Source organism: Marmota flaviventris, chromosome 19 (genome assembly GCF_047511675.1).
Source record: "Marmota flaviventris isolate mMarFla1 chromosome 19, mMarFla1.hap1, whole genome shotgun sequence".
NCBI lineage: Eukaryota > Metazoa > Chordata > Mammalia > Rodentia > Sciuridae > Marmota > Marmota flaviventris.
The window spans coordinates 11,618,252-11,643,452 of record NC_092516.1 but is presented as its reverse complement, the minus strand read 5'-3'; the positions used below and the strand labels follow the sequence as shown (position 1 = coordinate 11,643,452).

General features: G+C 62.9%; 1 protein-coding gene across 1 annotated transcript in view; it reads right to left on the bottom strand.

Annotated features, from left to right (window-relative positions):
- Nucleotides 1–1,191: 1,191 nt before the first annotated feature.
- Nucleotides 1,192–25,201, bottom strand: part of Abcc1 (ATP binding cassette subfamily C member 1 (ABCC1 blood group)) — a 94,085-nt gene continuing 70,075 nt past the window's right edge. Inside the window, exons 18-31 of the mRNA XM_027940941.2 lie at nucleotides 24,068–24,235; nucleotides 22,648–22,831; nucleotides 18,048–18,138; nucleotides 16,071–16,203; nucleotides 14,134–14,341; nucleotides 13,594–13,904; nucleotides 10,492–10,691; nucleotides 9,043–9,169; nucleotides 8,410–8,511; nucleotides 7,761–7,907; nucleotides 6,527–6,685; nucleotides 5,417–5,583; nucleotides 4,526–4,720; nucleotides 1,192–2,703 (exon numbers count right to left, since the gene is read on the bottom strand). Coding sequence (XP_027796742.2) covers nucleotides 2,595–2,703; nucleotides 4,526–4,720; nucleotides 5,417–5,583; nucleotides 6,527–6,685; nucleotides 7,761–7,907; nucleotides 8,410–8,511; nucleotides 9,043–9,169; nucleotides 10,492–10,691; nucleotides 13,594–13,904; nucleotides 14,134–14,341; nucleotides 16,071–16,203; nucleotides 18,048–18,138; nucleotides 22,648–22,831; nucleotides 24,068–24,235 — 2,301 coding nt within the window. The 3' untranslated portion in view covers nucleotides 1,192–2,594. The remainder of the gene's footprint in view (nucleotides 2,704–4,525; nucleotides 4,721–5,416; nucleotides 5,584–6,526; nucleotides 6,686–7,760; nucleotides 7,908–8,409; nucleotides 8,512–9,042; nucleotides 9,170–10,491; nucleotides 10,692–13,593; nucleotides 13,905–14,133; nucleotides 14,342–16,070; nucleotides 16,204–18,047; nucleotides 18,139–22,647; nucleotides 22,832–24,067; nucleotides 24,236–25,201) is intronic.

The window sequence follows — 25,201 nt, the reverse complement described above, 5'->3', positions numbered from 1 at the left end:
TCAAGACACGGAAGCACTTACCTGGGAGGGGGAGGGCCTCACTCCGTGGACTCTTCACCAGATTAAACTGACACCCAGCCCTGGGTTCCTCCTGAGCACCCCGCGTCCAGTCCTAATGACCCCACCACCACCTGAACCCCAACCCGTCCAGGGCCAACCCTCAGAGACCGTTTAGGATCTGACCCGAGACTTCGAGGCCCAGGGCCAGGCTCCAGGACCGAAACCCGCCGCCTGCCCCAAGCGCGGCCGCCTCACTGACAGTGAATGGCCACTAGTGGGAATGGTCACGGCCTCCCCAGCTCCGGCTCAGGGGCTGCCTTCCCGATCCGCAGTCTCTGGGGCAAGCTGACAGTGTCAGTCAGGGGACTGCAGTGCTTGGGGCACAGTGGAAGTGCTAGAACGTTCCATCCGCACACACCCTTGGCGCATGGTCTTGGTGTAGACTGAAGGTCGCGCTCCCAGGGCTCCGTCGTGACCCAGACTCGCCCAGTACAAACTCAGACACACCCCCGTCTCACCACCCCACACCAAGTCCACCGGGACAGGAGGAGCCTCCCTCCCACGTGCACGCCCGCATTTCCCAGCGTCCCCTGTGTTTGGCTGGAGTGAAACACGCGTGACCGATTCTGGCTGAGGGGCTGTGGGCGGGACAGCTGCGGGTCTGCGACTCTGAAGAGTGGCAGGGACTCATCCATTTCCCCCTCCTCGGCTCTGGGGACCCGGAAGCCAGCCCTTGAGTGGTGTCCACAGGAGCTAGTGTGGAGGCTCCTGTCCCTCAAGAATTGGAAGAGCGTGACATAAACCCTCGGGGTCACTGTCCAGGATTTTATGACTTGTTCCTGCAGCCCAGCCTGGTCCATCCCAGTACGAAGCCAGGGTCAAGGGTAGCGTTGGCCACATGGGATTGAGCTGGGCCACGGGTTCCCAACACACCACGAGGTCATTCTGACCAGCCCCTCTTTACAGACCAGGCAACGGGGCACACAGTCTAAGTGACCTCCCCATAACAGGTGACCAGGGAAGGACTCCGATTCGGCCTGTCTGGCCCCAAAGCCCAGGCTTTGTGCGCCTGCTAATCCCACCCAGCTCCGGGTTCTGATGACAGCTCATTCTAGCAAGAATGCACCTGCCACATCCCAACTCCGTCAGGGGTGTGACCTTTGCCAATGCCCCCAAAGAAAACAGAACAGCTTGTTTAGAAAGAAATAAAGTATTTTTTTTTTAACTGCAAATCATTTGCAAATGTCCATGTTTCCAGTGTTGAGTCATTACAAAAAGGTCTCCCAAAAAGGTCTTCACTTGGATTCTCTAACGTGAAAGAATGGTATAACTTACAAAAAAATAAATACATATTCCCACCTAGAAGAAGAAAGATGCTTCTCTGGGTTTGAAGTCAGCAAAGTAATTCATAGCAAGTATGAATCTGGGGGCAGCAGCGGGCTCTCGCCGTCTTGGGGGGTCTTGCTTTGGTCTGTCACTGGGACACCTCAAGGTCCCGCTTTGAAGGAACCACTTCTTGGTTTTCCTCCAAGAACACGTGGACCAAGTATCAAAGGCAAGGCCAGGTCTGGCCATTCCCCGGGCACGCTGCTCCTCCGCCGGACACTTCCTCCCAAGAGGTCAAACTCTTTAAGAGGGTCTTTTCCCCTGGAGCAGTACTTAAAAAAAAAAAAAAAAGAAAAAGAAAAGAAAAAGAAAAAAAAAAAAAGTTCTTTTATCCTGGAAGGAACTCCGTCACCCAATGTCAAGTTCTCCACAACCTGCTCTTCGGCAGCCAGCCAGAGGGCAGGGGTGAGAAATCAAGGTCTAAAATCCAGAAGACGGGATTCTTTTTGGTACCAGCTGGGAACGCCTGGGATGCTTCGTAACCGTTAGCAGACCTGCATCTCGTCCAGGTACCGAGGGGCAGACCCGCCCTGGCCCTGGTGAGGAAAGCACGGAGGCCGAGGCGGGAAGGAGGGAGGAGGGGGCTCCGGGTCTGGATCATCCACTGGTCCACCAAGTCCCCTCAAGACAGGGTGCAGGGGGCCCAGGTGGCCTCCGGCAGCTGAAGCAAGTCCTGGCAGACACGGTGCCGAAGTGTCGGCCTGCGAGACCAGATGGTTGGCCTAGGACTGACCAGCCCTGGGAGGGCCGCCTGAGGGTCGGAAGGATTCCCACCAGGCCCCTCGGCTGGAGCTGAGGCCCCAAAGAAAGGCAGCTTTCCCAACGGAAGCAGAAGGGACGTCACAGGTGACGGGGAGGCGGTGGGGACCGGGAGCATCCCAGAGGCGTGGGATCCACAGGTTTTGGCTGGAGAGACACAAGGCAGTTGGCAGCATTTGGTCACTAGCGTATTTCACACAACCGACTTCTCCAGAAGTCTGGCCACCAAAGGCCCCAGGAGCCGCGGGCACCTCCAAGGCGTGAGATGCGGGAGAGCGGGCAGGCGTGAGGCCGGGCAGGTGGGCACGTCTGGGCAAGGGCCAGATGCCAGCTGCTGCCCTGTGTCCGTTCTGGTTTTGGGGTTTGGATTTTTTTGGTTTCTGCGTGGGAGGCTGGGGTTCCCGAGGACGCTGGCCCTGCGTGCTGACTGGACGCACGGGCCCTGCGGCTCACACCAGGCCGGCGTCCCTGGCCATGCTGTAGAAGAGACCCCTCTGCTGCAGGAGGTCCGACGGCGTGCCACACTCCCGCACCTCTCCTCTGTCCAGGACGATGACCCTGCAGGGGAAGGGGGGAGACGTGAGAGGCAGGAAGCGGTCCACCCGGGCCCAGGGCATTGCTTTGAGTCGGCCCCTAACACCCGGGGCCAGGGCCACACCGCAGACTCCCACCCGGTGCCCGGCCTCACTCTACTTCCAACCAATGTCAAGTTGCATGAGACCGCCTCCCAAGCGTCCACCCTATGCCAATCACAGTGGCAGAAGTAACAGTGACGGGGGAGTAGTGGGGACAGTGACATGCTTTCAACTGTTCCTATGCACTGTTCCATGGCACTGAGGGTGAAATACACAGATCTCAGCACAGTCTACAGCGGGGCTCAGCAACTGTCCCCTGAAAAGGGCCAGGTGGCCTTTTTGGCTCTGCGGGTCACGTGGTTTTGGTCACGACTGTGAAAGCAGTCAGAGATGACAGAGGACAACGAACAGGCGTGGCTGCGTGTCAGTAAAACTTTATGTGTAAAGACAGACAGGGGCCAGACCCGGCCTGGGGGCCGTAGGCTGCGACCCCCGGTCTACGAGGTGGTACTAGAGGGTCCAACAGCGACCACTTCCCACCTCACTTCAGACTTCTTCCTGGTGGATCTCAAGTGTGCAGTGGGGACCTGTCACACAGAGGTGCTGGCTCACTCTTAAAAGATGTCTATCACCCCTGCACTCGAGCCCTCCAATGGTTCATGGCTCTAAGTTCCAGATCCTTCTTTTTTTTGGAGGGGGGAGTATCAAGGATTGAACTCAGGGGCACTCGACCACGGAGCCCCACCCCAGCCCTATTTTGTATTTTCTTTAGAGACAGGGTCTCCCTGAGCTGCTTAGGACCTGGCTTTTGCTGAGGCTGGCTCTGAACTTGCGATCCTCCTGCCTCAGCCTCCTGATCAGCTGGGGTGACAGGCCCGATCCCTTGTTGAAGTTACACAGTGCTCCAACGTCCAGCCCTGCCTACCTCTCTGGCCTCATCACCCACCACTGTCCGCTCCATGCCAATGTCCAGCACACTGGCCGGGCTAGCTTTCCAGTTCGGTAAGCACCTTCCCGTCTCAGGGCTCCCAGCTTAGATTCTTTCTCCTTTAGATCAAAGATTGGCAAGATGCCCAGCCCGACTCTGGCCCACTGCCTGATCCCAGGAATCGAGTTTTATGAAGTCACAGCCACGCTGCTTCGTCTCTGTGTGGCCTGTGGCTGCTTCGTGCCACCGCCATCCGAGTGGAGCAGCTGTGACGGAGACCGTTCGGCCGGCAAGTCTGAAGATACCCTGGCCCTTTAAAGAGAGGCTGCGGACTCCTGTCCAGATGGTCCCATGCTGACTCTGTACTTAGCACTCTGCTCAAGTGTCACCTCGTGGGAGGGGCCTTCCCTGGCCACCTGTGTTAAATTTGAGACTCTCAGACCCCAGCCAGGGGCTGTGTGACAGCTTTTGTGCATCCTGGGCCCGACGCCTCCGTGGCCCCTTTCTCCAAAGGTGCCGCTCCTCCAGGGTGCCACGGGCACAGGGCCCTGCGTGGCACTGCCACCATCCCCTGGGGGACCTCCCTTCCAGCCGCGTCGTCCTGTGAAACCACATCACTTGCTGCTGTTCACTGTCCCTTGTGACTAAGCTGCCTGGTCCTCGAGGCGGGGGCTTCATCTGACAGCGTCCTGAAGGGTCCCCACCTCCCAGAACCATCCTGGGCAGGCAGTGAGGACAGGCCCAGCGGTGTCTGCTGCCTGTGACCCCGGGACACCTGGCGCCACCCAGGATAGAGAGGCTCTGCCACCGGAGGACGGTGGTGAAGGAGGGGCGGTGACCGGAGGCCGCTCAGCCCAGAGCCCTGCGCGGGCCTCACCTGGTGTAGTCCATGATGGTGTTGAGCCGGTGGGCGATGGTGAGGACCGTGCAGTTGTCAAACTGCGTCCGGATGGTGGACTGAATGAGGTCGTCTGTTTCCAGGTCCACGGCCGCCGTGGCCTCGTCCAACACGAGGATCTTGGTCTTCCTCAGCAGCGCCCGGGCCAGGCACACGAGCTGTCGCTGCCCCACGCTGGGAAGGAAGAGGCCAGAGAAGGTCAGCCCCCACGGCCCTGGGACAGGCAGGACGAAGGAGCCACTCTGTGCCGCTTCCACCAGGAGAGCACCCGCTCCCGGGCCCCTGCCCAGGGCAGACATCACTAATCAATCTCCTGCGTAAGCAGCAGGCTCGGGATGGGTCTCGGGAAGCTCCGAGGTGGCATCCGAGCCCTGGTCAGTTCAGAACGGCTGGGGGAGTAGATGGCAAAGGTGGCCTCGGGTCCACGCATCTGCGTCCACCTCTAGGGCTGACTCTGGACTCAGCCGTGGGCCTTGCCTTGGCCAAGGGATGCTGACGGACCTAAGGGCAGCTGCGGTGGGAGGGCACTGCACACTGGGGCTGGCCCATCCTGTACCTCCCCATCACAGGGACACGCCACGGCTGGTCTACTGGAGGGTGAGCGGCATGTCCCCTCACCGCCCCAGCTCAGGTCAGAGCTGACCCCCGACTCCTGAAGGAGCCCAGCCAAGGTCAGCAGAGCCACGAGGCCGACCACCCCGGGGCGTCCATCACTCGCAGCACGACCATCGCTGGTGGTCAGGGCGATAGAGTAGACGTGAAGGGACCCGGTCTGCTTGCGCCCCACCTAGGCCTAACAGACGCAAGAGGACAAGTCTCCTCATACCCAGAGAGGGCACCCGCCAGGGCGCTGTGTCCCCCCCTGCCCACCTCAGGTTCTCCCCGCCTTCCGAACACTCGTGGTCCAGCTTGTCGGGGAGCCCCGACACGAAGCTCTTGAGGTGAGCCAGCTCCAGGGCCGTCCACACCTCCTCGTCCGAGTACTGGCTGAATGGGTCCAGGTTCATGCGGAGGGAGCCCGAGAACAAAACGGGGTCCTGCAGAGGGGAGAGCAGAGGGCCCCTCAGCGCCCGTCCCCCGGGGCCCGGGTGGAGCACCGGGGGGCATCAAACACGGTCCCCAGAACTGTGAGGAAGAGCTCTCAGCGTCCCCAGAACCCCTAACCCCGGAGACGTTTGCAATGAAAAAACAGTTTGGAAGAACCTCAGGCTAATGGGGTAAAACGCATCTTTTCTTCTTCTTTTTGCACAGCTCCTCAGAGTTTTCAATATGCACTCGGGTGGGGACCCTGGAGGAGGGAGAGAGTCCTGGGAAATTCCTCCCTCGGCCCCCGCCTCCCAAAGAGGTCCTTAGAGGAAACTTAAGAAAACTACACAGGCAACAGATAAGGGAGCTGCCTCCTCCAGGGATGGGTCTAGAAAGTTCTTCTGCCTAGACCTAGGAAGCATGAGATCTTCATCCTGACCCCATGCCGGCAGAGAGAAGATGGCATCTCATTGAGGATCCTGATCACCTCATCTGCAGATGCTCAAGTCTCACACACAAAGCAGATCTGCACACGACCTTCTCACGTCCTCCTGTGTGGCAAGGCATCTAGATGACTCACACCTGTCACGGCACAAATGCTACGCGAACAGGTGTCACACTGTATGGTTCAGGGACTGACGTTAAGTAAAAAGGTCTGTGTGTGTTTGGTGTTGGGGACTGAGCCCAGGCACTCTACCACTGAGCCACACCCCAAGAACTTGTTAGTTTTCTTGAGACAGGGTCTCGGTAAGTTGCTGAGGCTGGCCTTGAACTTGTGATCCTCCTGCCCCAGCCTCCCAGGCTGCTGGGATTTTAGGCGTGCACCACCAACGCCTAGCTCAGGTGCCATTAAAAAAACAAAAAACACCTCTGATCTGTGATTGACAGACTCCACGGACGTACGGGCCAACGTCCATTACAGCTCCAGGCCCCCCGCGGCCCCCCAGACCCCACCTGGGGGATGATGGTGATCTTGAAGCGCAGGTTATGCAGGCCGATCTCGGCGATGTTGACGCCGTCGACGATGATCTCTCCTTCCGCGGACTCGTTGATCCGGAACAAGCCCAGGGTGAGGGATGACTTCCCGGCTCCCGTGCGCCCCACAATGCCCACCTGTAGGGCAGGAAGGGCCGGGGTGAGGTGGGGACGAAGGAATCCGGGCCGCCTCCGCCGCACGTGCTCTTGCTAAGTGTCTGGCCAGAGCAGCTGGCCGCCTGGTCCACCCAACTCCCTCCACGGCCTCGGCCTCGCCAGCTCCCCAGAGACTCCGTGAGGGGCTGTTTGGGACAGAGGACTCCGCTCCCCTCGCCAGGCTCCCCAGGAGCTAAGGCACTCTTTGGGGCACTTTCTTACCTGCCGACCCCAGGTTTTCACCTGTCACCCTGAGCTGCTGAGACCCCCCCGGTTCGACTCCCTGCACCCTCTGGGTACCCTATACCCACTGTCTCCACTTGAGGGAGCCGGGCTCCTGGCTACGGGCAGTGCCTCGAGTCCCGACGTCCACCCACAGCCTCCGCGCCACCCGGGGCTCCCTCGCCCCTGTCAGCCACACCACGGCGCAGCCTGCACACAACAGTGCCCACGTGTAACACGAGCCATGAGGATCGTCGCCTGCCCCGTCCTCCCCTGGACACAGGCCAGGGAATCAGCTCGTGGGAACGGGGACCATCCAAGGCCGTGGCAGGGACAGTTGACCAATCCATACGTGCAGAAATGCAAAGGGCCAGGCACACCCTTGACCTGATTTCTGAGGAAATCCTAAGAATCTCGAGCAGGGATGTGCTCTGGGAATAGCTTGGAACCCAACTTCGTATGTCCCTTGAGCCGTCCCCAGCAGTCACAGTGACATCCTGTCACTCCAGCGATGGCCAACGCCAACCAACGCCTTACAGGGGCACATGAGCAGCCGGAGTGAACTCGGGGGCCGGGTCTCCTTAGGAAGAGCCAGGCTGCGGGGGGCCCCAGAAAAGCAGGAAATGAGTTTTTATATAAAACGTCAGATTTTTTTTCAGGATTTGCAGCTTATTCAGATCTCCCCCCGCGCCCCAAAACACAGCTGCGGTCCTCATTTGACCCTCGGGGTCCCAGAGGCGACCTGCTGGGCACACTCTGAACTGCCTTCATTTCCACGAGCCCCGGCAGGTGACGGAGCCGGCTGTGGACGGGCTGGGGGACGTCGCACACCCACCTTCTCTCCCCCTTCAATGGTGACGTTGATGTGCTTGAGAACCAAGTCCAGGTCCTCTCGGTACCGCAGCCCGTAGTCCCGGAACTCCACTCGGCCCACCTGGGGCCAGTTGCTGGGGGGCGCTGTCTCCGGGACCTGCCAGGGAGCCTACAATCACAGGGAGGGGCCGGAAGGGAGGAGACGGTGAGGAATCTCGAGTCCATCCTGGTGCCCAGGCTCTGCTGGGCCAGCTCCCTCACTTCCGCAGAGCTCCTGTCAGTGAGACCCCCCTCCTAGCCCTGGGCCGCCTGTGCCTGCCCTGCTTCCTTCTCCTGCCGATCACTGACCGCCGCCTGAGCAGTCCTGGCCCACCGGCCCTGTGAGCACAGGCTCTGCCCTGCTCAGTGCAGTCTCCTGGGGCTCAGAGCACACAGTAGGTGTGCTTCATCAACATTTACAGACCAAATCAACATGTGAGTGGTCTTCTCCTAAGAGTAAAGGTAGGTTTTGACAGAGATGGGTCAGGTACAGGATGGAGACCCAACTGGAGGACTACCCAACTCACCCTCCTGCTCAGGCAGAGTGGACATAGACATGGCTCAGAGGTGTCTTTCAGGCAAAGCTACACTGAAGACCAAGGCCAAAAGGTCGGGTCGGGGCCCTTCTTTACCTCCTTCTCGGTTTCTGAATACTCCTTGAGTCTCTCCACAGCCACAATGTTGGTCTCCATCTCGGATGACATCCGAACCAGCCAGTTCAAGTATGCGGTGATCTGCAAGGGAAAGAGTCGTGTGGAGTTTCCAGCGGGAGAAGAGCTATTTTATTTTTGTTAAGTAGTTATGAATCATGAAATGTTTCAGATATGAAAAGTATAGAAATTAGCAGCCCCACATACAGCCATCACCCCAACTTACCACACTTAAGTATTTAACTACCACAGTTTTCAAAATGACCCATCAGCTATTTGAATAATCAGAAAGGAAGTCGGAAAACACTTCAAACTAGATGATAATATGGAAACACTATGTATCAAAAGTCACGAGGTGCAGCTAAAGCCACACTTAGAGGGAAATTCATAGTCTTAAAAGCATTTCCCCTGGAGCTAATGCATCCCCCCAAGCCATCAAGGAATTTTATTGGCTGATGGAGAATCCTGGCCCCACGTCCAATTTCTTTTCTATACCTGGTCACCAGGCTCTGTACTTCTCAAATTCCACTCAGCCCCTTTCCTCCCCCTCCATATGGGAACCCGAAGACCCCCATTAGGAGACTTTCATCATCCAGGCGAAGTGACTCCTCTTACCTGCAAAGAGTAAGACACGGAGAGGCCCACCAAGCCTGCGCGGAGGCTGTGCCGGGAGATGACCGCAAATAGGGAGGCAAAAAAGACTATGAAGTTGCCAACGAACTCCAGCCTCACAGCCAACCACCTGCTCAGAGAAACAGGCCGACGGACAGAGAGACAGACAGACAGACACACAGAGTCAGCTTTTCAGAGACCAGGCTTCTGGCCAGTGGGGGGAGAGGGGAGTCCATCTGCTAACTGAAATAACTCCCTGAGAGTTCTGCAGAAAGGCCATCTGAGCTCTGCTCGTCCAAACACGCAGCCCGGCCCCAGGGGAAGGAGGGCCCAGGGGATGCCCCATCAGTAACTCTGCGTCAGCCTGGTAAGCCCAGGGATCAAAATAGTGTTCTCCAGAAGCCGTTTAGGCAAGAATGTCAGGCTTGCCCAAATATTATGACCCAGCTTTTTCTCGGGAAGTCTTTAAAACACACACAGGCATAAAACACGAAGCCCCAGACATTCCTCAGGACTCAGAAGCCATCAACCGGAAGAGGCAGCTCTGGCTTAAAAGACGTCTCTTGGCAAGAGACGAATCCAGAGAGAAAGAAGCTACCGTTTTTCAACCTCCCTCCCCCATTCCCAGACTCCTCCTGATTTCAGAAACATGAAAAAGAGTTCCTTTTGCCTTTTAAGAATATAAAGAGATGCTTTGCTGCTCAACGCTAGCTCAGAGGCCATCCCTAGGGTGACGGGCACTACTGTCGGGTTTGCACTTGGGAAGCATTTTTTATTTCCTTAGGGAGGTGGTGCTGGGGGGTCTCTCCTCCACCACAGCCCACGGGATCCACGGGACGGACCCTCGCTTGTAGAACAGTCCCGTAGACGAGCCAGATGGGGACAGACACTAAAAATTCTACAAAGGCAGCTGAAGACCCTTTGTCATGGACGGTCCCTTCACCCACTTTTCTACTCTGACGGTGTAAAGCAGGCCCACGGTTGGTCACCTCCAGGCCAATCCTCGGGTGTATGGGGAAGGAAGTGGGTGAGAAGGAGGCTATTTTAGGAACGCATCAGGTGATACTTGTCTAACTTCTGCCTCTTTCTGATTGATGCTCCTCACTTCTGAGCCACAACACGGTGGTTTTTTACGTGACTCGGCTCAGTGCGCGTCAACCTTTCTGGACACACCTCCCTCGGCAGGAGTGACCGCCCCTCGTCCAGGGACGACGTGCAGCAGAGGACCGGCTGCCGAGGAGCTGCGTCCCAGGGACGGCACCTGGAGCACGGTGCTCACAGGCGAACTCTGGGGGAACGCTGTCCCCGCTCTGTCGTGCCCTGGGGCCCTGCCCCGTCCCCAAGTCTTCCCAGCCTTTCTGCCAGGGCCCGAGTTGTGCGAGGTGCACCACGGCACTGAGACGGGGGGACGAGGTGCTCGGGCGGCCCCCGCCCCCTGCAGGTCCAGCGCACCTGTTGGCCACGATGCCGGGGTAGTAGGCCTTCTGGTTCTCGTCCACCTTCAGGTCACTCTGGCGGATGAACCGCTCCTGCTCCTCGAAGGCGCGGATCACGCTGACCCCCAGCAGGGTCTCGTTGAAGTGTGAGTACACCGGGGAGCGGCTGACCGACTCGAGGCGCTTCAGCTGCCGGGAGGAGGCCACGTAGAACCTCTGCGGGCGAGGGACGCAAGACGGGGGTCAGTGCCGGTCCCTGCGCCCATCCTCCTGAGGCCGTGCTGGGGCAAGTCTGGACGCGGCAGGTCCTCCAGGTGGCCAAGGGCTGAAGCCCGGTGTCCTTGACAGTGCCCCACCCCTGCTGGACGGGGGCGGCGACAACAGCTGGTGCTGACCGACAGCCCAGCCTCCCAGGTGCTGCCTGCCCACTTTCACCTACACCTGCCTCCACGATGCCCACGGCGAGCCCAGCAGGTGCTCCGTCCGGCTTCCCAGGAGGACGTGAGCAGAAGACCTGAGCCACCCCCTCCGGAGGCCCCACGGCGGGGAAGTGGCAGAGTGGGATTCAGGGAGGCAGCCTGGCTGCAGAGTGCCACCGACCCGGGTCCAGGGGCTCCGGGACACAGCAGGGTGGTTTAATGAGTTTTGAGGCCAACCGGACCTGAGTTCAAATCCTGGCTCTGCCATTGCTAGAGAGAGAGCCAGGGACTTATTCTTCTGAGCCTCGGTGTCCTCATCTGTAACGTGGGGACAAGAAGGCCTGTTCACAGGGCTGTGGGGAGGGGAACACGTGAGCGTCACTCTTCCTCTGCACACACGTGTCTGCACGCACACGCGTTCCCCCCACACACACACACACACAGGTCGGGAGGCTCAGCACCTGGTGACGCTGGGCTGAACCGCAAGACGCAGACGAGGACCAGCAGTTCCACAGGCTTCGAGTGAGCAGGTGCCCTCAGAGGACAACTACTGCCATCAGTAAGGGACAGTAAGGGACAGGATTTAGCCCATCATGTCCCCAGGCAGTGACGGCACTCAACTCACCTGCACTGACCTGACCACGGGACGAAGGTAAACTCGTCACCCAGGCCTCAGTGGCCCCCAGTGCTCTCAGAGGGACCAGCCCTGCCCCCTGCGACTGTGTCCTGGGATACGGTTGCTGTCCCTGCCCCTGTCCCCAGGCCACTGCGCCTCTGGCTCCCGTATTCTCCACCAGCCCCGCCCTGCAGTGGCCCTCAGCGCCCTGCAGAGGGCGCAGCAGCTTCACCTCCAGGGCACCCTTGCCCCCAGGTGGGGCCACCTCTGCGGCTCGCTGCCCGGCTCCTGCCCCGGCTCCTGCCCTCGGGGGCTGTCCACCAGGAGCTGCCGTCTTTCCTGGGCTCCTGCTCTGCCCTGGGCATTCAGCCAATGGCCGGCAAAGCTGCCCGGCAGGGCTTGTGGGAGACGGAGTGAGAGCCAGTCACCCTCCGGAAGCTTCCAGAAGCCGCTGAGCAAGAGGCTGGACTGGCCACTTGAGCTCTCCGGGCCCTGGCTCTGCGTCTGTACCAAGGACACCAGAACAGGGACCCGGGGCCCTAGCAGGACAGCTGACGGGGAACTGCTCTATCTGAGTGCTGTGGGGGACCTGACCTCTGACCTCCCGTCCCAGCCAGGAGCACTGGCCACTTTGGGGCAGAGTCCCACGGAGAGCTCTGAACCTAACAGGAGGCTTCCGTGGGGCCTCGGTGGCCGGCGGCTTCTCTCTGGACGGCAGGGTCAGCGGTCATTTGAGCCCGCAGGCGGGCAGCTCTGGGCCAGCCCGGGCTCCGGCCAGCCCAACGGTCTCCGAGGGCTGCAGCCCCAGGTCCAGGAGCCCGAGGCGCACCGCCGTCCTGCCGCTGCGCCCGCTGCCTTGGAGGAAACCAGACGCCCGGCCTGGCCGAAGGCCCTGCAGGCCCCACCCTCCCTGGACCCCGGCCCTCTGGGCTGAGCTGCTCGAAATCTTTTGGTTTTGTCTTTGGTCCTGGGCACAGAACCAGGGCCACTGGAGCCCGAGCCCCACCCGCAGCCCCGTCTTGTTTTGAGACAGGCCTCGCGGAGCTGGACGGGGCCCTTCAGGAAACTCTCCCGCCTGGGAACGAAGACCGATTCGGGAAGCAGCTACGATTTTGGTGAAAGGCCGGCACCAACTCAAGAGGCACAGGAGGGTCCGGGGACTGCACCTCGCTGACTGCACTGCTGCCGGTGCTCTGGGTCACTGGTCCCCAGGGTGGCGGGGTCCAAGGCGGGGCTGGTGGACAGGGCCCAGCCTCCTGGACCCCAGCGGCACAGAGTGGCGAGGGGTAGACACACCTCCTGGTCCCTCACTGTCACTCGGGCGGCCACGTGAGGCTCCCCTCAACAGCCAGCCCCTCTGCCACTCTGCTGCAGCCAGTGCTTGGGGACAAGTAAGGACACGGGCTCAGGAACCAGACAGACCTGGCAAATCACATGCTCCCTTCCACCCTGGGGCAAGACGCTCCTTCTCTCTGAGCCTCAACATGCCCGTCTGTCAACCGGGAACGTGACACTCCTGGGCTCAACAATCCCACTTGACAGATGAGCACTTCTGCTGGGATCTGTCTTGGGTCCAGCCCAAATCCTGCCCTTCCTAGCCTCCCTTGCAAAGAACAGTGGTTCCATGACCAAGTTCTAGAATATTAGACGTATTGAAATGGGCACTGCCAATTCGGGAATCATCTGCTCCCTCGTCCTGTTCCCCTAACATTAACCTCATTGTCTGAAAAATAGTTGTGATGGCTGGAACTCCAGCACCCATCCTGGACCATGAGACCAATTTAAGAATGGCAGCCTTCTGTGAGAAGGGGGACAAGGAGAAGAGAAAACACAAGTGGAATATTAACAAACTCCTGGAGTGGCCACCCCAGCCCTGCCCTTGCTAGAACACGCGTTTCCTTACTGCAAGCCCAAAACGACCCGTGCACAGGTGTTCAAGACGGACAAAAGCAAAGCCCGGCCCTGCAGACAGAGGCTCAGCGCCCTGCTCTGTGGAGGCGGCAAGGTGAGAGGAGCCCTTGGGTGAGCGAGGCAGAACGCAGCGCACAGTAGGGCTGCCCGGGCTGCCAGGCCCCGCCCTCACCTGCACGAGGAAGTAGAGGAGGCCCAGGGGTGGGATGATGACGGCGGCGATGGGTGTGGCCAGCAGGATGATGACGCAGGCGCCGAGGACGTTGAACAGGGAGCCCATGAACATCTTGATCACCTGCGGGATCATGGAGTCCACCGTGTCCAGCTCCTTGGAGAAGCGGTTCACCAGGTTCCCGCTGGGGGTGCGCTCGAAGAAGCTCATGGGCGAGCGCAGGACTTGGTGCAGCAGGTCCAGGTGCAGGCGGCGGGAGGCGAAGATGCCCCCGATGGACACCGTCATGGAGTAGCCGAGCACCGCGATGCCTGCGGAGGAAGCCGGTCAGCTCCCGGTCCTCAGCCGCCCGTCTGTGAAACAGGCCTGCTGGGCCTCTCCCCCGTCCCTCGGGGTCACCCTGTGAAGTGCTACTGAGGGACAGGGTCTGTCCGTCTGGGCTGGGCCCCCTAAGGACATGGGGGACCCGATTCTGTGACTAGACCCCAAGCCATGGCCGGTTCCAAGCTCAGGTGGGCCCAGGGGGGCGGGGGCACCCACCTTGCGCGATGCCCAGGCCTCCGTAGACGCCCAGCCAGAAATCGGTGTGCTCCTGGGTCCCGTTGACAACGGGGTCGTCCGTCCAGAGGCTGAGCCAGTAGTTGGAGGCGAGGGCAGACACGTGGTTGCACAGGAAGAGGAAGATGCTCACGAAGGAGAGGCAGAGCCCGATGGCCTTCATGTAGTCCCAGTACACGGACAGCTTCACCTGGGGGCGGAGGAGCGGCCTCCGAGGTCAGCGACTGCCCGGCAGAGCAGCTGCCTGCCTGTCCCTGCCGCACCTCCAGCACAGAACTAGGCATCTCGACCCAACCCAGGGTGGGGCGGCGTGGGGGCAGGATTCTCCGAGGAAGTGACATTTAACAATCCACCAGGGGCTGAGGATGCAGCTTGGAGTCTGGTGCTTGATGAGCAGGCGTGAGGCACAGGCCCGAGATCTATCTCCAGCACCACAAAAGCCCCAACAAAACTATGGGGAATCAACCTATGCAAAGGCCCTGAGGTACAAGGGAGTGCAGCAAGCTTCGCTTTGGGGACTGAAAGGAGGAAAGGGTCGCTGAACAGAAGCAGGGGGTCACAGCCACACAGGTGGCCTGGGGGCACCTATCAGGACTCTGAGCTAATTCCAGGACCATCAAAAAGTCTTAAGCAAATGGGAAGGTGGGACATGTTGCCTAGCAACCAAGCATCCCCTCCCTCCCTCCCACCACAGGGCTCTGGGCCTGCCACTCCACTTCCTCTGGGCACCGAGCACCAGGCTGCCGTTTTCCTTGGTAGGTGCTCGCTGGGCTCCATGGGGACACTTGGGGGCTTCCTGTGGAGCCCAGCAGGGGGCGTGGTGTCCACAAGCCCCAGGGCTCCCTCCTGGGGGTGGGCCTGGGTCATCACAAGCGTTTCAGCTACGTCCGGGTCAGGACCCTGCAGCTGGCTGAGGAAACGGGCCCCGCGTGGAAGGTCTGCTTCCCTCCCGTCTCCAGATTCTGCCTCGTCCTTCACCACGCGGCCAAGCTGCCTGCCGTCCCTGCGGCTGCCCTGCAGGGCTCGGGACACCTTCCCTGGGGGCAGTAGGACGTGGTGGCCCAGGCCGCAGAAATGCTCCTCTCTCGGGATGGCATGGCTGCCTTGTCTTGGGCTGACCTCTGGCTCCTGGGAGGGTCAGAGCCTGGCACAGCCCGGGTGCGAGAGCCACAGGGAGAAGCGGCCAGCGACCAAGGGTCGTGCCCAGCCTGCGGGCTCCCCTCCTGCCTTCCCTGGGAGTTTTGGTTTGGACTGGGAACTTATTTGGGGTGGAGGGGCACCAGGCCTTGCACACCCTAGCCCCTCCCTTAGTATGACCACGTTTATTTTTGAGAATAAACTCAGCAGCTCGGGGCGCTGAGGCAGGGGGATCGCGAGTTCGAGGACAGCCTCAGCGATTTAGTGAGGCCCTGACTCAGAATAAAAAAATAAAAAGGACTGGAGACGTGACGCGGTGGTCAAGGGCCCTGGGTTTCATCTCTGGTACCAAAAGAAAAAAGAAAGAAAACAGACTCTGGATCCCTCCCAGGAACAGAAAACTACTGACACTTGCCCCAAACCAATGTCCTTAAAAATAAAAATAATAACAATACAGTAAGACGAGGGCCCAGACCCTGCTGTCCCAGGCCACCCCAGGCTCTCTCACTGACGCTGTCACAAGGACGAAGGGGAGTGGAGATGCCTCGTCCTGTCCGCGTCTGTGCCCATTCTTCATCCCTGCATCTGGCACCACCTGAGGCCACCTGTGCGCACCTGGGCTGAGCCCCCAGTGGCCTGAACTGGGAGCCCCGCCTGCTCACAGCGGGGGCAGCAGGGAGACCACAGGTGCCCCCCGAGCCTGGGCGCAATCCCAGCTCCGCTGCGCCGCGGCCGTGCCCTGGACACACGTCACTTCCCCCCTGGCCTGGTCCCAGGCTCACCTGCCCCGTCTGGACCTTGTCCGCCTCCACCAGCTTCCAGGCCTCCTCCTTGGCCCCGGCCTTCTGCGGGTCAGTGGCGCTGGCCTGGGGCCGTCCTCCGTCCCCGCTGTAGGAGGAGGAGCTGCTCAGCTGCCTGGGGAAGCAAGGCACGGGGGTCCACCTTGGGCCAGCGCCGGGCCCCCAGGCGGGGACATTCCGGCAAATGCGTAGATGACCACCTGTGCACGTGCAGGCTCCTCGTGCCACTGCCCAGGCTGTGGTCCTCCCTCGGGACGGAGTCACCCGTCCGTGCCATGAGCAGGCCACTTCTGGGTGGTCTGCTCCGAGCCACTCTGGCCAGGCCTCCCAAGGGCGCCCAGCCTCTCGGCCCGGGAGCTCTGCACAGCCCGGGGTCTGCGCCAACGGGAAGGTGGTCAGCAGACCCCGCCCCCGGCCTTGACCGTCCCCGAGAGCCCAGCCACCGTGAGCAGAGCTGCCATCCATCCTTGTCCCTGCCCCTGCGCTGACTCAGTAGTGACAGAAAGAGGGCCACGGGACACTTGGTCTGCCCCCAGCTGCTCCGGGTGGAGGGGAGGACGGGGCCTCGGGCCTCAAGCCCGTCCACAGTTGCCAAGGAAACCTTCCCTCCGTCCCCTGCCTTCCAGAGGCCTCCGGTCCTGGGGGCTGCTTCTCCAGGGCCTCCCGGACCCCCTCCCGCAGGCCTGCCGGGCCACGGTCAGGACGTCGGTGGGAGGGAGGCCAAGGGCAGAGCCTTGAGGCCGACCTCCTCTCTGTCCCGGCCGACAGGTGCCGACAGGTGGCAGCAGGCGCCCGGGCACAGGCCGCCTTTTCAGTTCTGTTCGGGAAAAGCTGAGAAACTCCGGCTACTTGTAAGAAACCAGAGGGGCCCAGCCAACGCGGAGGGGGCCGCGGGCAGCAGGACCTCCTGTCCTCCCGCCTCCTGCTTGTCACCTGCAGGAGCCACGTGCCACCTGTGGGCAGGGTTCGGCCGAGTCATCCCTGCGCCCCAGCACTGGTCCCGGACAGGAGGTCCGGGGTGGCAGGTCCCCAGCACCAGCTCCCTGTCCAGCCCAGGGCAGGGAGAGAGCCTCTCCCGCCCAGGAGGCCTGTCCCAAGGTCTCTGGCCGAGGCCATCAGGTGGGGTCGGCCCCTGATCAACAGCCGGCCTGGGCTCTCGGCCAGCAGCAGAGGAAGGACGGGGAGGGACAGTGCTGGGCCCATCGGGGATGGAGCACCCTTCAGGGAGCCGGAACCTCCTGCTTGGTGACCCAGAACCTCCAAGTCCAGCTCCCCGGACAGGGGCGCTCCAGACCTCCCGTCCTCTGGCCCGACCAGGAGGTGACAGTGACAGCAGAAGCACCGTCTCTGAGTGGCCCCCCGCCCCGGGGCCAGCACCAGGCCAGGCTCCCCGTCCTCTGCCCATTCCCAGGTCGACCACAGCTCCCCAAGCCTCTCGCAGGACGGCTGACGTCATCCCTGGGGAACCTCGGCTGGGCCCGGGCCAAGTTCAAGGTCAGCTTCTCTCCCGCCACGTGACTGTGGGCAGCTCTCATGCAATGGGCAGACGAGGTCTGTCACCACCTCTGGGTCAGAGACCCTGCAGGGCCGTGGGGCACCAGGCTCCGTGGGGAGCACAAGCCGCGGTCGCTGAGGCTCTGTGTCTAGTCAGACGCTGGTTCACCAAGCTCGAAGGTCCTGGCTGCTCCAGGTGACCCGAGCAAAGACCCTCGCCCAGTGCCAAGGAGGGGACCCAACGTCAGACGTGGGGACAGACAGTTCCACCACGAGGCCCGGAGGAGCCGTGCCGCGGAGGAAGAGCGGCAGGTGGGGCGGAGGCCTCCACTTGGGAAAGCAAGGTCCCCGGGCTGAGGGGAAGGCCAAGGGCACAGGCAGAGCAGCTGGCCCTGTCCTGTCTCTCTCCCTGGGCAGGCAGGACAGAGGGTCCCCTGGAGCACACGGGACGGTGACCCCACTCACCTCTGCACCGGCTTCCCCGCGGCGGCCGGCACCAGGGTCCCGTTCTCCACCGGCTTTGGCTCCTTCCCTGGACCACTGCTGCCCGTCGGCCCTGGCAGGAGACAGGAAACGGGCACAGCTGGGACTCCCAAAGCACGAAAGGGGACAGCAAAAGACAGAGACCACTGGTGGCTTCGGCCGGGAGACCACAGGTGGCCTGTCCCCTGGGAAGCTCAGGGAGTCGGGGGCTGCCCCACCCTGAGCCAGGCCCCGGGGCAGGGACAGTGCCTGGCCACTCGTGGAAGGCCCCTCAGCAGGCCCCTGGGCTGGCACCGTGAGACCCAGGCCAGCACTGTGGGGCTCAGCCAGTGGGACAGAGCCACGGGGGAAGGCCGAGCCCTGCGGTCCCCTGAGCGCCCCAATAAATGACCAGTGTGACGGGGTGCCAGCCACCAGGCAGAGGCCCTGCAGTGTGGGAGTCACCCCTTTGGTGGCCAGGTCACAGGAGACCCCAGGGTCAGTGAGGAGGAGGCCCTTTAGTACGTCCACACCAACAAGGCCACCGTGGGGCGCGGCAGCCGGAGACGGCTGGGGCCAGGAAGGACCCATCCAGCGTCGAGGGTCACCCGACTCAGACACGGCTCACGGCGCCAGGGAGGAGAGACAGACAGACAGACAGAACTCAGCGCCATTCAAGGGCTGGTCTCAGACAGATGGGAGGGGACCCAGGAGAGAGGTTCCAACTGGGGACACAGCCAGCAGCATGCCAGGGTGACCCCAGGAACTTGCTGGGACATGGACAAGTGCAGAATGCAAACCCCAGGCCAAGGGGACAGCCACAGGGGCCACAGGGGCCACAGGACAGAAGGGCAGAGGGCAGGGGCTCCTGGCCCAGGGAGCTCTCCACCGCCAGGGACATCGGGGGTCTGCGTCTGGCTGTGAGTGAATCACGGGGTGGGGGGGGCAGTTACAAATGAACAGCTGCCCCTGGGCCCAGCCCTGGACCCAGCCATGTCCAGGGCTCTGAGGTCCAGCACAGTCAGAGAGCGGGGACAAAGGGACATGCTCTCAGTAACTGGCTGTGCACCCTGAGGAGGCGGGAGACCTCTCTGGGCCTCAACTAGCTCATCTGTGAAGCCAGAAGAGCAGCCCACCCTGGGAAGCAGGGGAGCTGACCAGGCTCACAGGTGGCCTGGGTGCAGGCAGCACGCCGTGGGCGAGGCTGCTGGGGCACCTGCAGCCGTGGGCGCTCATGACCGCGTTGGGCAGACGATGCCAGGCACAGCCAGGACAGAGAAGCAAAGGGTTGATCATTTCCTTGACGTCAGTTTTGTTTTTCGAATTAAAGAAACAACCGTAGAAACCCCCCAAACCAGACAGACACGTCCTGCAGGAAGAGGTGTGACACCAAGCAGGACTTCCCATACAGTTGGCGCTCACGCACATACGGGGAGCTGGGCCCTCCAGGGAGCACCGCCCACAGGGCTGCCCAGCCTTCCCTCGCCCCCCAGCTCAGGGACCTTGCAGCTCCCCACCTCACGACAGGCTTCTCCTCCCACGGTGGCCTCTGCAGCTGCCCACCTTCTCCACTGGGGGACTAGGAACAGCGGGGGCCCCCGAGTCCCAGCCAGGTGGCCACAGGACAAGGATCCCTGGGTGACCGGTCCTGGCGGGTCTGCCGCCGTCCCTGTCCCCTGGGAACCTGAGATCGGACCCGCGGTAGTGGGTGCCCCGGGGAATCAGTGTCACCCGTTCACCCCCTTACTCGGCACATACCGCGTAGCCACCCTGCGCCCAGCACTGCTCTCAGCCCTGGGGACACAGAGGTGCACAACGGCCACCCTGAGACCCAAGTTCCAAGGGGGGAGAGCCTGCCACGTGGAGAGCGGGTCACGAAGGAAGCCGGGACGGAGCGGGGGACAGCACAGGGGACAGCTCGGCAGGAAGATGCCTCCCAGACAGCTGAGCCCAGGAAGCCGTCGGTCAAGGGACGTCCCCCAGGTCCCCCAGAGCTGAGCCTGGACCGTGGGGCGGCCGCCCTCAGAGCAGGCACCTCCGGCTCCCGTTTATGCCAACGTCTCTTTGCTCAAGAAGGTTCTGGAACTCAGCCCAGACCAGGGCCAGCAAGGCCGGCCTCCCTGGAGGGAGAATCCAGCTCAACTGCGTTACAGCCGACGCCTCGGTTTTGACCAAAAACGGAGCTGACCGGCGGCCTGCCCAGCCTGGACGGCCAGCCTAGCTCCCAAGGTCCTCCGTCGTCAGAAGAGGGCAGCTGCCAGCCACGGCCGTCCCCAGGAGGGGCTCCCGCGGCTGCTGGGCGTCAGGAGGAGCTGGTGGGGTGGGGGAGGGGCAGAGGAAGGGAGGGCGGCCTGTCCCCGAGCGTCCCCGGGTCGGCAGGGAGTGTCCCCGGGTCCGCAGCGAGTGTCCCTGGGTCTGCAGCGAGTGTCCCTGGGTCTGCAGCGAGTGTCCCCGGGTCTGCAGCGAGTGTCCCCGGGTCCGCAGCGAGCACAGACGGACCCACGATCACAGAGGAGCGGGACCAGAGCCACCCGGCTGCTCTGCCCAGTGGGAAGGTGGCCGCGTGGACGGGGGCCCCTCTTCACGCAGAGTCAGCACCGGGTCCCCCAGAAACCAGCACCGCCACCCATCTCGGCCACCACACCGAGCGTCCGTCCCCGCCCACCCGCTGCAGCCCGGGTTCCAAAAGAGACCCGCGACCCAACCAGGAAAAGTGTCCCCAAAGAGGAGGAGCTTGAGAGGTGGCCAAAGCTAACGGGACGGGGCCTTCCAGGGCCACCCTGTTAAGGACGGCTCCGTGTGCCACCCGGCCAGAGGAATGAAACGCACCCACAGAGGAGCAGGAAGGACCTTCTCTACTAGATGACACGCTGCTGGGCGAGGAAATCAGAGGAATCGGGGCGGGCTGCTGGCAGCCGCCGTGGGTCCCGAGGCCAGCTGCTGCCTCTCCCTGACACTCCGTGGCTCCCCACTCATGTAGGCCCAAACCCAAACTCCTGGGGTGCAGACCCTGCAGGGCCACCCCCGCTGCCCTCCCGTGCCCCGACGCCCCTGCACACCTGGTCTGGCCGCCCGGCCTCCCTTCTGTTTCTTAAACAAACGGTGCTCGCGCTGGTCCTGCGGCCCACCCCCCCCCACCTGCCACTCTTGCCCCGGTCCCCGCCCAGCGTCCCCCTGAGACACCAGGCTGCTCCCCGTGGCCTGTGGCTCTCCTGAGCTCTTGGTGTCAACTGACGTCACCCCTGAGAATCCGTCTGCTGAAGTCCCAACCCCGTACCTCAGGCCGCGGCTGCTCCTGGAGACAGGGTCTCGGCAGGAGGTGAGGTCACGGGGACGCGGGGGCCTCCTCCACGGGCCAGCTGCCCTGGGAACCCTAAATGCCCTAGAGCGGGGCACGTGGGGACAGCAGGGTGCAGCAGGGGGGAGCCCAGAAGTCAGGAGAGACCTGGACGCCTCCTCGGGCCTCAGGAGGGGCCCAGCCCGCTGCCACCTCCCCTCAGACTCCCTGCCTCCAGCATGTGGGACAGCAGGCAGCTGTCATCGGAGCCACCCAGTGGTGGCCCTCGGTGGCAGCCCTCCAAAGACATCACCAGAACTTGACATACAGTTGGTGCTTAATAAATCCCCGCAGGACCGAGCGAGCAGCACGGACCCTTCCTCAGCGACCCAAGCCCCTGGGCCGTGGCCCCCGCAGACCCTGCGGTCAGCTCCACCCCGGGCAGCTGTGTGGTGGGCTCCCTGCAGCCCACCCCGGGAAGTCCATCTGAGACCACTGGGGACAAAAGGGACAGTGTGGAAGGAACAAGCCCTGAGTCCCAGGGAGCCCCTCGCGTCCTCTCCTGGAGGCCGGGGCAGGGCGGGCGGGAGGCTGAGCCGGGTGTAGCCGGGTCCTCTAGACCAACGGGGGCCTCCCTTTCCAGGACACCACGGGCCAGAGCGGGAGGCGAGCCGCGGGTCCCCGAGACGCCAGAGGGCCACGGGAACACAGGGCACCCGAGGGGGCTGCAGACCGACCCCCAACCTCGGAACTGACCAGCAAGAGGGAAGAGCACCTCGGACGTCCAGCCTGCCCTGGCCAGATGGAAGGGTGCCCCTGAGACTTGCCCACTTGAGAGCCTGGGGACAGGCTAGACACGGTGGCTGGGAACAGGCAGTTCTACTGTGACCCGGCAGACCCCAGGGTCGTCACCCTCCAGGGTTGTCACCAGAGCTATTGTTTATCCTTCGCCTCTGAAGCACGGGGCACAGCGTGGGCCGAAGGCTCGGGCGGGTCACCACATTAGGGCCCCACAGCGGGTGGTCCTGCTGTCCCCTGCCTCGTCAGCGAGGAAGCAGGCTCAGAGGGGGCGAAGGACAGGCTGAGGTCACCCAGGCCCGTGGACCCGAGCCTGCCAGGGGACTGTCAGCAGCACTGTCCTCGTCCTCCCCTGCAGGAAGGCCCGGCCCTGGGCAGCTGTGCCCATCTGCAGGCCCCCGCCTGGCCTGAGCTGCGACCCCTGTCCACTCCACCCCAGGCGGGGCGCCTTCCGGCACGCTCCTGACCGTCGCCCACCCGCCCTCCGCCAGCACCCCCGTGGCCACCCCGACGCCCCCCGGGCCTTACTGTCGTCCTCCGGGGCCTGGTCCTGCTCGGCGCTGGAGTAGGTGCGCAGGAACTCGGCGAAGGCCCCGTCGCGGGCCAGCAGGTCCTGGTAGGAGCCCATCTCGGAGATCTCGCCCCCGCTCATGACCACGATGACGTCCACCTGCGGCAGGTAGCTGATGCTGTGTGTGACCAGGATCCGAGTCTGCGGGCAGAGCGGAGACCCGGGCCGTCAGCACACGCGGGGACAGCCTGACCTGGGCGTCACCAGCCCCGGATGGCAGAGCTGGCTGGGAAGCCGGAGCCAGGTGACACGGGAGCTCCGGCCTCCACGGGTGAGCAGAGCTCGCCGCGGGCCAGACGCTGGGCCTCGTGAGGGACAGAACCAGCCCAGACGCCGCCCCGGGCTCCAGGAGCCACCAACAGGAGACGGGGAGCTGCACCGCGATGGGGGACGCAGCAGGGAGGGCAGGCCCTGCAGAAGGCAGAGGCAGGCCCGGCAGCAGGGCTCCGATCTAAATGGGGTTTGGTACCAGGGGTTGAGCCCAAGGTCCTCACCGCTGAGCCACACGCCAGCCCTGTTTTGTATTTTATTTAGAGACCAGGTCTCGCTGAGTTGCTAAGCGCCTCACTAAGTTGATGAGGCTGACCTCCAACTTGCAATCCTCCTGCCTCAGCCTCCTGAGCAGCTGGGTGAAGGCCAGAGGGAGTGGCAGGGGCAGCAGGCATGTGGTCGAGGAAAGGCGCTGCGGACAGGCCCCACCCAGGACAGGCCCACGGCAGGACAGGCCCCACCACAGGGCAGGCCCACGGCAGGACAGGCCCCACCCAGGACAGGCCCACGGCAGGACAGGCCCCACCACAGGGCAGGCCCACGGCAGGACAGGCCCACGGCAGGACAGGCCCCACCCAGGACAGGCCCACGGCAGGACAGGCCCACGGCAGGACAGGCCCACGGCAGGACAGGCCCCACCCAGGACAGGCCCACGGCAGGACAGGCCCCACCCAGGACAGGCCCACGGCAGGACAGGCCCCACCCAGGACAGGCCCACGGCAGGACAGGCCCCACCCAGGACAGGCCCACGGCAGGACAGGCCCCACCCAGGACAGGCCCACGGCAGGACAGGCCCCACCCAGGACAGGCCCACGGCAGGACAGGCCCCACCCAGGACAGGCCCACGGCAGGACAGGCCCCACCCAGGACAGGCCCACGGCAGGACAGGCCCCACCCAGGACAGGCCCACGGCAGGACAGGCCCCACCCAGGACAGGCCCACGGCAGGACAGGCCCCACCCAGGACAGGCCCATGGCAGGACAGGCCCCACCCAGGACAGGCCCCACCCAGGACAGGCCCACGGCAGGACAGGCCCACGGCAGGACAGGCCCACCGCAGGTCACCCCGCCCGGAGCCCCCAGCGGGCCGCCCTCCCTCGAGCAGCACCTTGCTCCTCAGCATGCCCTTGGGGCCGACCACGTTGTCGAAGATGTGCTTCCCCACGTGCGCGTCCACGGCGGAGAGCGGGTCGTCGAAGAGGTAGACGTCGGAGTCTCCGTACACGGCCCGGGCCAGGCTCACGCGCTGTTTCTGGCCACCGGACAGGTTCACGCCCTGGGGGGACAACGCGGAGGGTGGGTCCCCGAGAAACCCCAAGACTCTGGAGGGCCACCCGCTGGGTGCTGACAGGCCACGGGGCTGTTTCAGCGTGAGACAGGGCAGGAGCGTCCTGGGTCCCACCGGCAGCCCCCCAAAGACCAAGGATGTGACTGTGGGCGCCAGGGTGGCCCCTCCTGGAAGATGGGTGACAGGGTGGCTGGGGGGGCGCCTGGCCTTAGTGAGCGCTCAAGGCAGGCCCTGGATCTTCCAGTCTGGTGGGCGGCACCAGGGGACACGGCCGTGACGTCACAGCGAGGCTGCTGCGGTGCCCACCGTGGCCGACGGTCCTAGTGGGTTTGGATCTGATCTATGGGTCACTGGGGGAGCCACACGGCCAGGGCGGCCTCCATCCTGGGCGCTGAGTCCAGGCCTGGGCTCTACTCACTGGGAGGACCAGCAGCAGCCCGTGTCCCCACCACAGATGGCCCAAGGCCATGACGTGACTGGCTAGGCCATCGTGTGGACACCCGCTGGGTAACTGCCCAGCCCCGTCCTGGGAGACGGCCACTGCTCTCTGAGGGGGGGTCCTGGCTGTTGGTCCCCTCTGACAGTCCCTTCAGCCTCTGAGTACTGTCCAGGGCAGACGCTGGGCCCAAGCTGAGCCGGGCGCTGTCTCCCTCCAGAGTGTCCCTAGAGAGGGACGGTCAGGAGTCGCTCAGGGTCAGATGTGGACACTCTTCAAGAAGGACGGACTGAGAGGCCCCCAGGAGGCCCAGGCCTTGGACCCACACGGTCACTTGGGGATAACCAAAGCTCCCTGATGACAAATGCAGCGGGTGAGACCAGGACACAGAGCCCCCTCTCCAGGTCTCCCTGGCTGTGTGGCCTTGGCAAGTCCCTTAGCCTCTCTGTGCCTCTTTCCTCAACCACTAAATGGGGAAAAGAGCCAACCCCACTCCTGAGCTTGCTGTGAGGATAAAA